General features: G+C 40.6%; 1 protein-coding gene and 1 long non-coding RNA gene across 2 annotated transcripts; one reads left to right on the top strand and one right to left on the bottom strand.

The window, feature by feature from the left end:
- The first annotated feature begins 61 nt into the window (after positions 1-61).
- On the top strand, positions 62-4,576 carry LOC114064237. The gene is made up of 3 exons (XR_003572715.1): positions 62-437; positions 2,535-2,845; positions 3,108-4,576. It is a non-coding gene; the product is annotated as an uncharacterized LOC114064237 (long non-coding RNA).
- Positions 4,577-7,970: 3,394 nt separating this feature from the next.
- HINT3 (histidine triad nucleotide binding protein 3) lies at positions 7,971-14,719 on the bottom strand. Its single transcript, XM_027897100.1, has 5 exons — positions 14,558-14,719; positions 13,916-14,033; positions 12,563-12,632; positions 11,675-11,801; positions 7,971-9,719 (listed from the first exon to the last, which is right to left on the bottom strand). Exons 1-5 carry the CDS (start codon positions 14,699-14,701, stop codon positions 9,672-9,674), a joined length of 507 nt encoding a protein of 168 aa, XP_027752901.1. The 5' UTR covers positions 14,702-14,719; the 3' UTR covers positions 7,971-9,671.
- Positions 14,720-17,497: the final 2,778 nt, after the last annotated feature.

Genomic DNA, 17,497 nt, shown 5'->3' with positions numbered 1-17,497 from the left:
GGGCGTGTGCCGGGGACACACCGCGGACCGGGCGAGGAGGCGGGGGGCGGGGGGCGGACGAGTGAGTGCTGCGCGCACTCCGCGTTATTTACTGTTCATTCCGTCTCCTTCTCATCCTTCTTTTAATTTGTGTTTTGGATGTGCTTTATCACGCGCGCCACGTGTCGGGGCGGCGGAGCCTGCGTGTGGTTTATAAATAACTGGGCGTAGCCTGGGGACACACGCTGGCTCGGGGTGTGTGTGTGGGGGGGGTTAACACTGGTAGGGCAGCGCTGCGTCCTCTCCTGGCCACGTTTAAGGATCTGGAGCATTAAATAACATTAAGAATTAACAGATGCCAAGGGAGTCGCATTCGTTTTTCCGTGGGAAGGAGGTCAGCACCGCCGGTGTGGGTGTCGGACCAGGTAGAGAAGCAGATTCCCAGGAGAAGGACAGAGGTGTGACTATCCAACGGGAGGGGGGTGGGAGTGGGGGAGCAGAAGAGCTTTGTCTTGCAGATTATATTTTCTTTTATTTTAATATCTAGGCATGATAACTATAATCTCGTACTCACTGATCTCCCTGTTATGTTGAGCTGAGAGATTCGGCTTATCCAGATTTCGGTAAGCTTTTTATTAGAACCAGGCCAGCTCAGCACTGAATTCATGTTCTGTATTTTATGTGCTAATTTTTAGACAGCTTTTTTTCTAGATGGCTAAGATTTAGCTCATGACCTGTGAGCACTCCACAGGCCACCTTCCTTATGCATCTCCATAATCCCATCCTGCAGCTTCTCCAGTTATCCCTTTCTGCAGTAATCAAAACTGAGGTTTACTGTGAAGTTTTAGCCCTGATGATTGACAAGAAAACAATCTAAAGTGACCTGGAAGCTAAACGTGAACTTTCCTAGAAGAGAAAGAAAAGAGGTAGATGTGGATCAGGCTTGTTCTCCTCAGCAATTGAATGCTGGCACCCAGCAATAAACACGTTGCTGAACTGCTGACAAAGCTCGAGAGCCTGAGACTGCTTACAGAATCTTGGGATTGCTGAGAGAGATTTAGTGGAAGAAGCCTGCTTTTATTCTTCCATTCTGTCTCACTTTAAATTTCTTAGCTGTATAACTTTCCATTTTTGAAACTCCTTAGGAGGCGTTATTGGTATTATTTTTAAGCTTAATCTCTTTGAGACTGGCTTTTGCTTATTCTATCTGCACTGCTTTATCTTCAGAGTATTGCTGTCTGTTCTCACGAGATGCATACCTCAGTTTTCCAGGGATATTGCTTCTACAGAAGAATTTAACTAAAGCCCTGTTTTTTTCTTACTTTAGACTTGAGGATCCATGCAAAATCTCTGGGAGTCTATGTATCTTGCTCAGCACAGTTTGAAAGTGAATGCACATTACTAAGTAAGACTTACCGAGTATTTGATTCTGACGTAAAAACAAAATGCTTTTCAGATGCTGTGTTTGTAAACCGAACATACGTTCCTGTAATGCCATCGAGGAGAATCAAGCAGTTTGTTAGTGTGGATTTGAGGAGTCATCCTAAATCAGCAACATTATGTTACTATGTTAGGGAGGGAAAGAAAGAAACATTGTCCTTTTTAGCCTTTTAGCCTTAAAATTTTAGGGAAAATTTTAAGTACAGAATGTGTAATTACTCATCTCAAAATTTATCCAGGAAGCTAGAATTAAACACCTTCCTGTCACAAAAAAATATAACAATAGGATCATATGACAATCATAAGTTTCAGGTTAAAAGTTAGAGACCGTGATTGAAAAGCAATTATTTGATGTGTGCTACTGCTTATTATTCTCAGTTCTCTTTTGTAGTGATTGTGTTGCCACTTTTTGCTCACCCCATGCACTCTTCTGGACCCAAAGGCAACACAAGTGTTTTTTGACTGACTTGCACATTCTGCTGGGGCATGCGGGGAGCTCTGTCACTGCTCGTGGGTTCATGTGCAACAGCACCAACATATATATATGGGCAAATATCCATTAAATCTTACCTTAAAAACAACATTCCTTAAAAATTATAGAAATACCTATTCAATAATTCAGTTGTTAAACTGTTCAGAATTTGCATTTCTGTCCGTTTCCCCATAGAAAAGCTAGCACTAATCATTGGTTTTATCCTCAAATGTCGGTAAAAGTATCAGCTCTACTAATATGCTACATGAAGACTCTAGTTTGCATATTGCAACAGGTGAAAAATAACGCCCCAGCAAAGACATGGTTATAATACATTCAGGTCTCTGTAGGTATGCAAAAGTCTGTGCCTAATTCACCAAAATAATCCTGTACTTCCCAGACAGCCCATAATCTAAGTACAAGTAATGTCACAGGTGGTGGGCAGCCCGTGCACCCGGAGCGGTAAGGCAGTTTTCCCTCTGGAGCGCAAGCTCCCTTGCCTGGAGCCTGCCTGTGGCCGACATGGCTGTGCAGCACAGCCTTTTAAGGGAGAACTATCTATTCCGGTTTTGTCTTCTTCACTAAATAGGGTGTTGCAGACAGTGACATGCTCACTAACTGGGATTTCCCCTTTTCTTTAAAGTGCCTGATGAGGAAAATCCTCCTGCTCCCACCATGTACTGGCGCTTCAGCTCCAGATAATATTTTCTGTGCATAATAACTTCCACAGCCCGTGGGAACCTTGTCAGCACAGCGTGAATTTGTCCACCTTTAATCAGTGTGCAGGCAGGAGAAAGGCTTCCCACCCCTGTACATGGGTTGGTGTGCTGCCTCTCGGGGGGAATGGTTTGCTCTCTTCCCAGGTCAGCCAGCACTGCATCAGATTGTTTGGGAAGTCAGCGGGGCTGCTGGGTACTAGGATAAAGTTCTTTAAAAGGCATCATTGCAGAAGGAGTAAGCACTGCACTACGTTTGTGTTGCACGGAGGCCGTGGGACCAGTTGTCCACCGGGTAACCTTGTAAGCACAACTTACTGTGTTCCAACATTGCTTCTGAATTTCAGCTGAATCACTTTTACTTTCTTCATTGCTGCAGAATTATGGGTGGAATTAAAAAAATCTTCAGATATTTATTGTCTTTTTCAGGAGCCTTTCCTCTCCCTTGAGCAAAACTCCTCCAAAAATTAACAAGCTGATTTGTTGTTTTTCTTTTACAGCTGACAGTGCACCCAGGAACCACAGTTACAACCAGTCATTGATTTGTTTCCTGCTTGAGTACCATAAAACATTTTTCAAGAAATGGAAGGAGATAAAGGGCAGAGTGCTAAAGCTACCAGTGCAGTGGGTGACCTGAGGAAAAGCTGGCAGACCTGGGCAGAGGATCACATTGAGTATCAGAGAAAGAACCCGTTCAGCAGCGAGGACAGGCTTGCCTCTAGACCTGCGCACACTCACCGAGGAGATCCTACCTATGGGAGACCCCCTGAAGGGTCTCGGACAGAGCAGAGAGGGAAAGATGCTCACTCACACGTGGGCAAGGAAGTAGAAGAGCTGTGCTTGATCATTAGAAGCACTGGACAGGTGGGTGAAGATGGACACGTGAGTGTGACATTTGGGCAGCTGTTTGAAACATATGTGACTATTTCCAATAAAGTAGTGGGAATCTTGTTAAGAGCCAGAAAACATGGTCTGGTTCATTTTGAAGGTGAAATGCTTTGGCAAGGAAAAGATGATGATGTGGTCATCACTTTACTACAATAAGGCTTTGTCATGGAATGAATTTTGCTGCATGGTTCCATTTGGACAAACATACCTAGATACCATCTTGAAAGGTTTTCATTGCAGCATTTCAACTAAGCAACCTACTGGGACATGAGCAGGAGAGAAAACTGGAGAGAAGGATAAAGCATATTTTTGTAAAAATGGTAGAGATTTGGACAGAAATCACAAATGACAAGCTAATCCATCATGCTGCCATTGGATTGTTCTTATCAGCTACTACTATGTATATCACAGTTCTTCAAACGACTCCGCTGGCTTACTGCTTTTAGGTTATTGAAAGGATACATAACTAACTTTCTACCGTTCAACACTGATCCTTGTAGGTTGTGAGATACTTGCTGCATGGGGGATTGGGATTTGTAAAATGTAGAATTGAAAACTTTTGTGGGAATTCATATACTTCCTCAAACAAAGAGCCTGGATATATTTAGGTTCAGTTTCACACTGTTAAACTGAATACATGGAAGCTATTTTCATGAAGGAGGAAAAAAATCCCAAACATAGAAAAATATCACAGCAAGGATATTTGATGGTTCCTAAATTATTTGCACCTTGCATGTATTTTGGAGAGATGCACTAGTCCTGGTATTTAATAGTCTACTCTTATATTCTCTCCAAACCTTTTGTGTCCTTTGTTCTTTTTCTTCTGTATCTCACTCCGTTTTTACCTCTTCTGTTCTCCCAATGCTGTGTCATACCCTAGAAGGTCACAAAGCTCTGCAGTTATTTTGGTGGATTCAGCTATACCCCTTCATAGGAAGTAAGGTGCCACAATGTGAAGATGTGAAAGACAACACAAATTCTGTACTGGGGAACCTGTACATTCATCAGGAAAAAAAAAAGGCTCTTCTTTCACAAAAATGAGGTAATGTTTGTAATGAGAGGAGAGATCCTGTACTGCCAATGCGTAAATAAAAATACAGCAGTGCAGTCCGATATCTTGTTTACCAAAGGCAAAGCTGTGCTTTCAGAGCACTGTTGTGAGCTCTCCAAAAGTAAAAAAAAAAAAAAAAAAAAAATTGATTATATAAAACAGTTGTAATAATGCTACTGAAAATATTCAGGAGCTGTATTTACAATAGTTCCCACTCATAAAGCTGTATAATTAGAAATCTAAAGTTCTGGTTTTTAGCATTGCAAATAAAAGCTTCTGTGTGGTGTTAACTACACTACTTGATGGGTCTTTAAAGATACTCTCTTGCATCAAAAGGATATTATAATTTAATATAAATTATGAACTTGATAAAAGTGATATTACTTTATGCTATTTATATAAAAGAACTTTTATTGCAAAAAGCCTAAAAGAATGTTTTTTTTGTTTTGATGTTTTCATCCAGTTGGGATTTGCATCAAAGTAAGCCTTTGGACTGAGAAAATAAGAATACAGATTTCATTATCACTCTGCCTCCTTTTTTTTTTTTTTTTTCCTAGTGAGAAGACAATGAAAATAGGAAAAAAGGAAGAAATTAATGTGCTGAAATAAGTCTGGAAATATCTGGGAAACAAGGGAGTCAGATGTAGGTAGAAAATGGATGGGGAAACAAAGGGTGGATTTTAATCACCACATAATTTTACCATGTTGGAAACTGGGGAATATGTGCTGCATCAGGCATTGCTGGTGGGTGTTCACTTAGTTTTCAAACCCACCACTTCTTCCAAATAAATCTGTGTCTTGCAGCTGAAAACAAGGCATGTAATTTGTGATCTTGAGACATTTAAAATTACTTGATTTTCTTGGAAAAGTGTTTCTTGCCAAAATGACGTGAGCACACCTCAGGAGATTTCACCTCGAGCTTTTTATAAAGCAGCTATGGAATGACTTTTATTTAATTCTGTCAATTCTGAAATTCGGTCAGTTCTGCTGTAGTGTTAGTTCATAGCTTGAAGGAGGCAGCATCAGGTGTCAGATGCTTACATAGCCTCTGATGCACTTTCTCCTGCTACTGGTTGGTTGAAGTACCCCTTGAGTATATCTACAAGAGCTTTAGGCACACCTCTGATCAAAACAGATGGAAACAGAACAAGCCCTTAATGACATGGTCTTACCTACTTTGTAAGCAACTAAAAAACCCTTGCTCAATCACTTTATTTTGAATAAAACTAAGGATTGTTATAGAAAAAAAAAAAAAGATTATTTATAGCAGGTTGGTGGTTTTTGAAGCCATTATGGGGCCACATTTCCTACCTGCCAGCTTTAGATGAGCATTCTAGAAAGAGTGACTGAAATCCTTCTATGTGCCCACACAATGATTATAAACACCAAGCTGCCAAACTGGGTCAGCGTCCAGGTTGACAAATCTGATCTTGTGCTCCCAGTAATAGCCAGTATTCTAAAAAAAAAAAGAAACAACTAAAAGATAGGTAATACAATTGATCAGCTTACCCACTGGTATACTTCAGAATAAAAAATTACTCCTGAAGGCTGTATAGTCATGAATGCATCATATCTAATGCACGTGACTCAGTTTAGCTACCAGTTTACAAGTTTTACAAAATTCTGTTTCCTTATCTGTGCTGTGATTAATTAGCATCTACAGATGAAATGGGAATGTAAACTTTTCAACACACAACTCCAACATTCTAAAAGGTGTTCTTGCCCTATTCTGGGTAACTTTCAGGTCTTGAAATCTCTCCTAAACTTCACTTCTATGTGGCAGGCTCCCTCAGTGGTCTTTCCTCTTCTTTCCCTTGAAGGCTATGAACTCTCCATCTGTTTTGGACTGTACATCATATGGGGATTATCTGTGGTTTGTCTGGTCCAATACTGAAGGCACTTTCACCATTTTAATAAATGTTGCACATCAGTTTGAAATGACAGTTTTTATGCAGCACTTTATTGTTTCCAAGTTCTTAAATTTTCAAATACTGTTTTCACCGGTTTTCTCCCATTTTCACACTTTTATTTACAGCTCACACTTAAAAAGACTTTTAATAGTTTGGGGAGCTATTATTAATTTAAGCACATTGAAAATGCTGTGCGTAGTCAAAACACAAACTTTTTTTTTTATTCTTAACAGCATCGTATGTGTATCTGTTTTATCCTTTCAGAGGGAGCCTTTAGTACTTCAGCATTAACAGCATTATTTTTTGGGTTCACATTAGGTTGGGAGTTTATGTAAAACAACTGAGCAAAACAGTACAAATAAAGCTTTGTCACTCCTAAACATGAGGTCAAAAAAGCAGCTTTTCTCAGGATTGCTAATACTGGATCAAAGAACAAAGCTGGGGCAGTGGCTAAACAACTTTCCTTCTCTTGGAGAGTAAGAGCTACTGTGTTCACTCTCCTTATTGATCTTTGCTCCTTGGAAAGCTCTACAGATGATTTTTTAAGTTTTAAAATAACTGAAATCTTCTGTGGAAGACGGTGACATAGTTAATGGGATTTGCCCATTGTAATTCAGAACCGTATTCAAAGTATTAGGATAGGCTTTTCACAACATATTTCTTTGCCTAATTAAAAAAATTATCTGCAGAGTCCAAGAATGCTTGGCAATGTGGAAGGAAAACGAACAGAGTTCTGTGCTGAAAAAGGCTAACAAGATGCTGAGCATTCCTCGGTAATTAATGTCTCTCTGCTTAACACTTTGTTGTTTGAGCTGGTTTGAGGCCTGTCTACTGCTGTCAGGGATAAGTGAGATTCTCCATCTCGCTCATCAGCAAAACTCTGGAAGCTAAAATTATATCCAGATTTTTATCTTTCCAGTCTTATCATCGTTAGTGCAACCCTTCCCAAGAGTTAAGATATAAAACTTGACCTTTGTGCTTCTGTGTACATTAGCCAGCGTACTAAGTCTGGCTGGGACAGAGGTAGCTTTCTTCAGAGCAGCCCATGTTTTGGGGTTGACTGGAACAGTGTTGGTAGCGCAGCAGCGTTCTGGCGACTGCTGAGCAGTGTGTGCACAGCATCAAGACCTTCTCGTTTTTTCTGCTCTGCCCCCTCTGGTGGGCAAAAAGCGTGGAGTGGGCACAACCTGCACACCTGACACCGACTGGCCAGCAGGGATATTCTGTGTCATACAATGCCTGCTCAGCCATAAAAGCTGAGGAGAGGGCCTTCTTTTTTTGGAGGAGGGTGGGGGGATTACTACTGCCCTACTTGTGGGAGGTCATGGGAGGATTACCTTTGCATTGCACACTTTGGCTTTTTTCTTCCAATTTCCTTCACACATTAAACTGTTTTTATCTCAACCCATGAGTTTTCTCATTTTGCTCTTTCTACTCTGGGGTCAAGGGTGAAGAGTGAGCAAAGGGCTATCTAGGGTCAACCCCCCCCGGCAACTATTCCATTGCACTGGAAGATCATTCCAAGATTAGCATTTATTCTGTTTATTAATCCTTTTTGACAACAGTTCATGTTGGTACTTTAAATATTACATGTCACAGTTAAGTACAGTTACATAAATTAATTACAAATCAGAACACATGCACAGTATTAACTCTTGAAAGACCTTAATGTTTGGGTACTTCCCAAAGCTAGAAGCCAGCTCAAACCTCCTCATCTATTGCACAGAAGTAGTTAAAGTTCAGTGCTTTAAGTCACACTTTTCCTACAAAATGTTAAAAACTAAAACCCTAAAAGGCTGCAAATTGCATGTGAGTGGCCACTAATAAGAATAAAAAGATACTAGGAAGAAGATCTTACAGACAGAGAGGCGTAAACTCTGCCAGGTAGAAAATGCTGTTTCTTCAGACAGGTGGGAACTCTCCTAAGTACTGTAAGAATATTACAATACATTTTATCACTAAGGCAACAGGTGCTGGATCCGTGGAGAACACAGAATATTATGTTCGGGGAAGCTTGCAGGTGGAACAGACATCATCACCTCAGCTGCATCTAAATGCATCAGGCAAGGGCACTTGGTTAGTTCGACACCAAGACGTGCTCTGTGAAAAAAGAAAATCCACTCCATGTTTTGTAGGGTTTTAACTTTCCAAACAGTCTGCCTTATTATGGTATTGAAAAACAAAGCGCTGGCATTCCCAATTAGAGTCACACAGCAAAGGCAAATGCTCAGCAGGTTCCTTAAGCAACTCAACAGTTGAGTTTTCCAGTTTTGGGCTGAGTCCTTGCTATCCCAAATTCAAATCACATTGTTCTTATGTAAGCCTGCCACACATTCACTGCACTGAGGACCTGTTTCTATTATGACTTCACTTAGAATCCAAATTCAGCCAAGGCATTAGTAATCTCCAAGGAACTTCCAGTGAAAACAATATCAGAAAATTTGGATTTTTGTATTTACTGCCATGCAGAAGAGCAGTGTATTAAATCCATTCCTTTGAACTCTTCATGTTTTTTGTAAACATACAGTAACTAGTTTCAAACATTGTGCATATCAGACAGAAAAAAACCCTTTAAGTCTAACATACAATCACCTACACATAAACTATATTCAGTGTTATATGGCATTATCACATTTTGGGCATCCTGTATTGACATTCACTATGTCACTGTGATGCAAGCAAGTCAGCTAACATTGAAGTGGTTTAGCACCAGAAAGTTAGTAGTGGACTTTTGGCAACATACCTATTAATAACTAGGCATAAATAACATATTATACAAATGTAGACGGAAACTTAAATGTCTTAATGTTACCTGCAATTCCAGAACAACGTATCCTGAAAATGGAAGCTTGATTCCGCAAGAAATACTCCCTCTGGCACCACGTACATGCTGTTAGTTGTAACTTGTTGCCTTAGCTGCAGTACATTCCGCTACTATACCCCGCTTTTCATTAAGAAAAGTTCTCTGCCTGTGTGCATGTGTATTATGTATGTACATACACAAATGTAAAATTATAATTAAATACATTGAGCTACTGCCAGGGAAGTACACAGACTGAAGTATCCAAAGGAGAATAAGGGTGGCAGATACAAAACCTTTGTGCCTTTCCTCATAAGGAACTAAAGCTTTTTTTATCCTGGAATATTATTGGCAACATCAAACTGTGCAACCTTAAATCAGAGCTCAAAGACAAACTGGCTAATGACACAAGTTTTCAGCTGGCAGCATTTTCACTCTGCAGTCTTTCAATCAGCTGTTCGGCCTAGGAGAGAGAGAGAAAGCAATGTTTTAACTACATTGTGGGCCTTCAGTTTACCGAAAATTCCATTTTAAAAACAGTGACGCTGACAGAGCATTTACTTTGCACTTTCACAGACACAGCATACAACTGAAGCAGAATACAACAACTGCTTTCAACAGCGGACTCTCACAGTTTCCATCGACCTCCAGCGAGGTGATCAGAAGAGTTAACACGACCTATGAAAGTCAGAGTATGCTGGAGCAAACAAATAGCAGATCTACTAAAGCACTGTGATTTTAAAGACCTCAGAAGAAAGCAGCACTCATAGCAACCAAGTGGTGAGACCTGGGATTCGTTGTGAGATGCTCCAGAGCAGAGTGCTGTGAGGTCTCATCACCCAGCAAGCTGCACAACAGCCACATACGATGCTGAGAGGTGGGAGGTGTCCACGTATGTGGTTGATGTCACGAGATACACGTCATTCTTTGGTCATGTCACTACACTCAGACATGCTTTTCTCATTATACGGCTTTTCTCATCATATCACATCTAGGGCAGAACTGGGACAGCTGTGTTTTGTACAACAGCAGCACCAGCTCACCAAGCCCTCAGAAAGGCTCAGGGCAGGACAAAGTCTGCCAACAACCAAGCCAGACTGAGCCCATATGGGCACTTCTGAAACAGATCAGTTTACTGTCAGCCTTTCCTTTTTTTGACAGTCCTACTGAATTAAATTTTTAATTTGAGCTAGTGCTTGAGGTTTTATTGAGATCTCCAAAGGAACTACATTAAAAGGTGAAAAGTTTAAGTTTGGCACATTTTAAATACGTACACAGTAAAAATGCAATCAGCTACTTAGGGTAGGAACTTAATGGGACTTCAGCAGTTACTGTGATTTATTTGCAGTAAATAAAGCTACATAAAACATGGAGCAACTGAAAATGGAGTTATCTGAATCCTGATTTGCATTCTGAGACAAATACCACATTCAAGACACTATAATTAAAAAAAACAAAATCAAACCTAACCCAGCACCAACCCAAGAACATTTTTCAACTTGACAACAGGGCAAAATACCTTTTAAAGGGTATCCATATTGAATAACCATTCTTTGTACAGATCTCCCTGAGCTAATCCAAGATAATAAGCAGTAAAACTACACAGCTATGATTATTTTAGGGTCAAATACTTGTAATATGCTCAACAACACAGCAGACTCATCTGCTTTTTTTAAGCTGAGATCTTCAGTGAGGTACCACTGTGAAGAAGCCATTTTTTCTCTTTAAGTAAGAGGTTGTCTACATTCTTTAGACGAGACAGACATTTTTCAGCAACGTTCACTGGGGGCTGTGTAATTATACCAGGATGCTGCAGCTACATTGCAAGGATAGGTGCTTTGCTGTATCAAAGCAGTGAGAGTGAGATCTCAAGAGAGAGATTTTCAAACTGCTTTAGTCAGTGCCAGTTCAGTTTCACTGCTTATCTCTACTGGCATAAATCAGCAAAAAATGACACAAAAAATAGTACAAACTATGTTTCTGTAAAGCAGACACTTGTTTTATTCTAAAGACGACAAGATGAACCGATAAATGCAATCATTAGGTGGATATGTTTTCACCTACACTGGATGAACCAGAATATGTACAAAACAGTCCATCACATTTGAATATAAGCTTTTAAATTAAACTCCAAATATTTACAAAGTGTCCGCAGAAGCACATCACAGAACCCGAGCTTCATGTAAGATCCAGAAGTACTATAGTGTTTGCTGTTATTAGCACTCCATTCCCCGTAATAGGTAAAAACCTTAATGTTTATGCTGTTATGTTTTCCTCAAATAATTCATGCAAAATACGCATAATTAAGAATTATAGTAACAACAAAAATCATCGGTCAAAGCTAAAAGGTTAGAAAGACATCATATTTTCAGCTTGCAACTGAAAACCTACCAAAAACCTAACGTGCATTACACTCACCGTTATGAACCAGTAGGAATTGATTCTGTAATACAGCCTGGATAAGAATCCTAGCTGACTGGCTGGGGCCAGGACATGAAGATGCAAGTGTGATATTGAGCAGAATGGAGGCCAGTGAAAACCCATTCTTTAGAAAAGGAAAAGAAGTAAAAGGTATTGGTCATGTTAATTCAGGAAGAAGTGGAACATTGCAGGTTATTTAACATGATAACAGAATTCACAACTCATTGCATTTTCTTTGTACATAAAGGCAAGAACAAAATTCATTATACCACAAAAAAAGTTTTTCCAAAACCCGTTAACCCCCTCCCTCACATATCTGTATTTAAGACACATTTAAAAAAAAAAAAAAAAACACAAGAAAAAGTATTTAAATGTATCCTATCAAGTTTTCAGCTGGAAAACAAACTATTGATTTTAATCATGAAGGCCCCGCTACCTATATCTCTATACTGTTTCAGTTACGTTACAGTTTACTTCAGCCTTAAACTACAGGGTCCAGCACTGAAAGAAATGAATGCAGGTATGACTGAAACACAATGCAGTGCCCTTGAACATGACAAAGTTATACCTCTCTCCTGGCATCTAGGATTTAGAGCATACTCTCAGCATATAAAGAGAAAGCAGCCAATTTTAGGTAAGTGCCCTCCCTATTCCAAATTAAACTTGTTAAAGAATCTCAGAGCTGGTACGCAATCTGCACTGGTATTTTATCAGACAAAAAGCTTATATTCAATGCCAGCAGATTCTACTTGAGAAGTCATGCAATAAGTGAACACAGACCCAATTTCTTCAATAATCATACTGCAGTTTTTGCCACCATCTCTAAATCAACATTCTGAAAAGTAAAAAAACATGTTCAACAGACAAAAGGTTTCCATTACATACCTTACATCATTCAAGTCACTAAAATTTTTTTTCTGGAGGACAGATTTTCCAACTTCCATCATTCTCTTCACTATTAAACACAAATAAACTTGATTTTAAAAAGGTATTCTTCAGAATATTAACGTCCACAGACTAATTACATGGAGATTACAAGGAATTTTCAAAATATAAACACTGTAACTACTCCTAATCCAACAAGGACAACCAAGGGAGTGTGTACAATGACTGACTGAAAAATTGCCCCTGTTACCAACTTCCACGCTAGTGATGCTTTAAAGTGTGGTATTATTCTACGGACTTTGGCCAAAGCCCCATGATATCATCACACCCTTATTAAAAAAAACACAACAAATACTGATTGGTCAGAATGATGACGTTTTGCACTACTTCCAGCGTTGTATCTCTGTACAGGTTCAGGACTTTGATCTCCAGGTCCTGTGCAGCCTGGTGTAAGTTTCAGAGACAGTACACAAAATAAAACTGCCAGTCCTACTTATTACGAGGGCAAAGTTGCATTACTCTATCACTAAAAAATGCAGCAACTCTAACACAAAAACTCAAGGTAAAAGTCAAAGGAATTATCTTCAATCCAAACATGTATAAAAGGTTTTTTTCCTGGAGAAAACCACCCTATGTTTAGAAGAGAAATACCACTAGTGATGCAAGACTTCCAAGATGCCACTGTAACTATTTTCTTGCATCACCTGTACATTTCCCTAAGGTGGAATCTCTTCGTGCACGTATCGCTGTGGTTTTTCTGTTACTCAACACATTTGGCTAGACATACCTTGTGAAACAAATTCCAGGGCAATGTTTTCCTAAGGAAAAAAAAAAGCCTAGCAACAATAAATTATAGCTTTGACATTTCAGAATTTTATTTTTTCGAATTTTTTTTAAGTTTATTGGAACAGCATTTCCCGTTTTCATCTGTCACTCCCTTTTTTCTGAAAAATAATGTAGCACTTATTTCAAAGTATACATTTTATAAAATTCTCGCTGTCTTTCATATAATTTGAAATTGCACATATATCTAAGAAAACGCAATTAACCAGCACATAAATGCTTTAAAAATAAAGTTGCAGTTCCAACAAAGTGCAGAGGCATCTGTACACCATGCAGGCATAAGAGATTTCATGCACTAGTGCACTGTTTTTACAGAATTACAAAAAAAGCGCCCTTCCAGAACAGCACGTGGAAGTTCCCAGGAAGCGTAAGTCCCTACCTACACTCACTCACATCAACTATTTTCCTGTTTACAAATAGCGTTCAAAGGTGTAATTTACTTGAGAACACGTTACTTAAGGCCGTGAAAAGTTATTTTCCTTTAGGTTAAACTCACACTTACAGCCTTACCGAGAGGTATGTGCTCTGTCTTCAGTGTTTTGCAGTTTCCCATGTGCTGCACGGGCACCACCAGGTAGTGGTGGGGGGCACCAGGTTTCCTATCTCTAAAGCAAACAAGGTCTTCATACTAAAAAAGGATGCAAACATATTAAATTGATTAGGAGGAGGAGGAGGATGATACTGGCAAAGAGTTTGCAAGAAAGTCCATCCTTCCCATATCAACAACAATACCAAACAAACAAAAAACCTAAAAAAAATACCTAATGTCATAGCTAAAGTAACTAGCAAAAAAACATGAGATTTTAGGAGCCAGCCTACAAAGCACGAAGTCCTGACCTCCTGCAGTCAGGATCCCTCGGTGCCAGCTTTAGGGCTGCTGTGCCAACATTTACGGAAGGCACGGTGTTTTCCATCCATCCGATCCATGTTTCCCCCCCGCCCCCCGCCCCGTGTCCACGCGTAGGAGCCGACGACCCTCTGGGGCTGCCGCGCACTCGCCCCGCCTCTGAGCGAGACCCCTTCGCCAGCCGGCAGCCTGGCAGCGCCCGAGGGAAGGAAAGAGGGAGGGAAGGAAGGAGGGAGGGAGGGAAGGAAGGAGGGAGGGAGGGAGGGAGGGAAGAGGCCGCGCTGGCACCGGCGCCCCTCACCCACCTCGCAGGGGAGCAGCTCCGTGCCCGGTTCCTCCCGGCGGGCGATCCTGCAGAACACGCACTTCCCGTCGTAGCCGCCGCCATTCCCGGCTTCGCTCCCCTGGGCGGCGGCGGCGGCGGCACCCGCGGCCTCCTCCCCGGCCATGGCCCCGCTCCCGCTTCCTCTCCCACTGCCTCCCGCGGCCGCGCCTGCGCCCCGCCCGCCGAGGGAGGAGCGCCGATGCCCCCGGAGTCACCGGGAACAGGGGACGCTTTTCCGAGGGGGATATAGTCCTGAGCTTCGTCGGAGCTCTGCCTCAGGCATCTAGCCCTAGCATGCCCAGTGACACCCGCGCAGCATTGGCAGAAACACGCAGGAAGTCTGCTAACCGTGAAGTTTTCACTAAAGGGAAAAAAAAAAAAAAAAAAAAAAAAAAAAAAAAAAAAAAAAAAAAAAAAAAAAAAAAAAAAAAAAAAAAAAAAAAAAAAGAAAAAAAAGAAAAGAAAAGAAAAAAAAGGTACAGACTGAGAATAAAACCAAGTGATTGCATTCTGAGCTCATTAAAGCTGACTTGTCAGGAATAAAAAAAAAACCAACAAAACAACCAAATAAAATCCACAGTAAAGAGGGCAGATAGAAAGATAGGAAGTGCCTGTGACACTGGACCTCTCTCTTCCCTTACTCACCTGAAAGTTTCGTCCAGCAATTCCTTGATCAATACAAAACAGGGAAAGTCTTACGAGAAACTTAGGCATTTTGCCCCTATATTTCAAGATTTATAATAAGATTACTTTGATTTATATAAATGCAAAAATAATCTTAAAATACCAACTCAGCACTGTTGCAGTCTGTTCAGGGTCACTAGTACGATTCCAGGGATTTTTCCAATTGAGTCTACATTTTTTCTTCTAAGCACCTTCCAAAGAGGGCTAAAGCCTGATGTTAGTTCTAACTGCATAAACTGACAGCCCTGACACTGTTGCCTGCTCACGACAGATACACTAATTCACAGTCAAAATGAGATATTTCATAGAATCACAGAATGGTTTGGGTTGGAAGGAACCGCAAAAATCATGCAGTTCCAACCGCCCTGCCACGGGCAGGGATAGTATCCACTAGACTAGGCTGCTCCAAGCCCCATCCATCCTGGCCTCGAGCACTTCCAGGGACAGGGCATCCACAACATCTCTGGCCAAACTATGCCAGTGCCTTGCCACCCTCATCCTATCAACTGCTTCCAAAGCTAACAGAGGTATTTGTAAGTGGTAGTTATCTTTCAATTTCTAGAAATGTTTTCTTAATAATTTTTAAATTGTTTGCATTGCTGCAGAATCAACTGACCACGGAATTTCAATGTTTGTGTTCTTCACACAGCCCAAAAGGCATAAAGTACTCGTCCCATCGATGACAGGATACAGTGTTTGAAAAGGTAATGAGAGGAAAAATTTAGACTGAAATTTTTCAAAAACGCGTATTTTATTTTAGGGCCGGCAAGCTGTGTCTGTACAAGTAGGACATGGTTAGCTCTTCTACCTGAAGCAACTCATTTGCCAGATTCACCAAGCTGCAGAGTGCTGGGCATTCCTTAGCAATGACTTAACCTGCTTCTTTTCATTTGCCTGTTTGAAGCAGAAAAATCTTTAAAGTTTACAAATGAGAATGATTCTGAAAGTAACCTGCACTGAAACCAGTACTAAATAAAACATCTGCACTTACCTGGGTAATAATGACAAGTCCTTTTGTGAGTGNTTCTGAGCTCATTAAAGCTGACTTGTCAGGAATAAAAAAAAAAAAACCAACAAAACAACCAAATAAAATCCACAGTAAAGAGGGCAGATAGAAAGATAGGAAGTGCCTGGTGACACTGGACCTCTCTCTTCCCTTACTCACCTGAAAGTTTCGTCCAGCAATTCCTTGATCAATACAAAACATGGAAAGTCTTACGAGAAACTTAGGCATTTTGCCCCTTTATTTCAAGATTTATATTAAGATTACTTTGATTTATATAAATGCAAAAATAATCTTAAAATACCAACTCAGCACTGTTGCAGTCTGTTCAGGGTCACTAGTACGATTCCAGGGATTTTTCCAATTGAGTCTACATTTTTTCTTCTAAGCACCTCCCAAAGAGGGCTAAAGCCTGATGTTAGTTCTAACTGCATAAACTGGCAGCCCTGACACTGTTGCCTGCTCACGACAGATACACTAATTCACAGTCAAAATGAGATATTTCATAGAATCACAGAATGGTTTGGGTTGGAAGGAACCGCAAAAATCATGCAGTTCCAACCGCCCTGCCACGGGCAGGGATAGTATCCACTAGACTAGGCTGCTCCAAGCCCCATCCATCCTGGCCTTGAGCACTTCCAGGGAGAGGGCATCCACAGCATCTCTGGCCAAACTATGCCAGTGCCCCGCCACCCTCATCCTATCAACTGCTTCCAAAGCTAACAGAGGTATTTGTAAGTGGTAGTTATCTTTCAATTTCTAGAAATGTTTTCTTAATAATTTTTAAATTGTTTGCATTGCTGCAGAATCAACTGACCACGGAATTTCAATGTTTGTGTTCTTCACACAGCCCAAAAGGCATAAAGTACTCATCCCATCGATGACAGGATACAGTGTTTGAAAAGGTAATGAGATGAAAAATTTAGACTGAAATTTTTCAAAAATGCATATTTTATTTTAGGGCCAGCAAGCTGTGTCTGTACAAGCAGGACATGGTTAGCTATTCTACCTGAAGCAACTCATTTGCCAGATTCGCCAAGCTGCAGAGTGCTGGGCATTCCTTAGCAATGACTTAACCTGCTTCTTTTCATTTGCCTGTTTGAAGCAGAAAAATCTTTAAAGTTTACAAATGAGAATGATTCTGAAAGTAACCTGCACTGAAACCAGTACTAAATAAAACATCTGCACTTACCTGGGTAATAATGACAAGTCCTTTTGTGAGTGCAGATTTTT

Source organism: Empidonax traillii, unplaced genomic scaffold (genome assembly GCF_003031625.1).
Source record: "Empidonax traillii isolate 1590-97213 ecotype Southwest subspecies unplaced genomic scaffold, ASM303162v1 scaffold528:size513120, whole genome shotgun sequence".
Taxonomy (NCBI): domain Eukaryota; kingdom Metazoa; phylum Chordata; class Aves; order Passeriformes; family Tyrannidae; genus Empidonax; species Empidonax traillii.
This window is presented reverse-complemented; position numbering and strand designations above follow the sequence as displayed.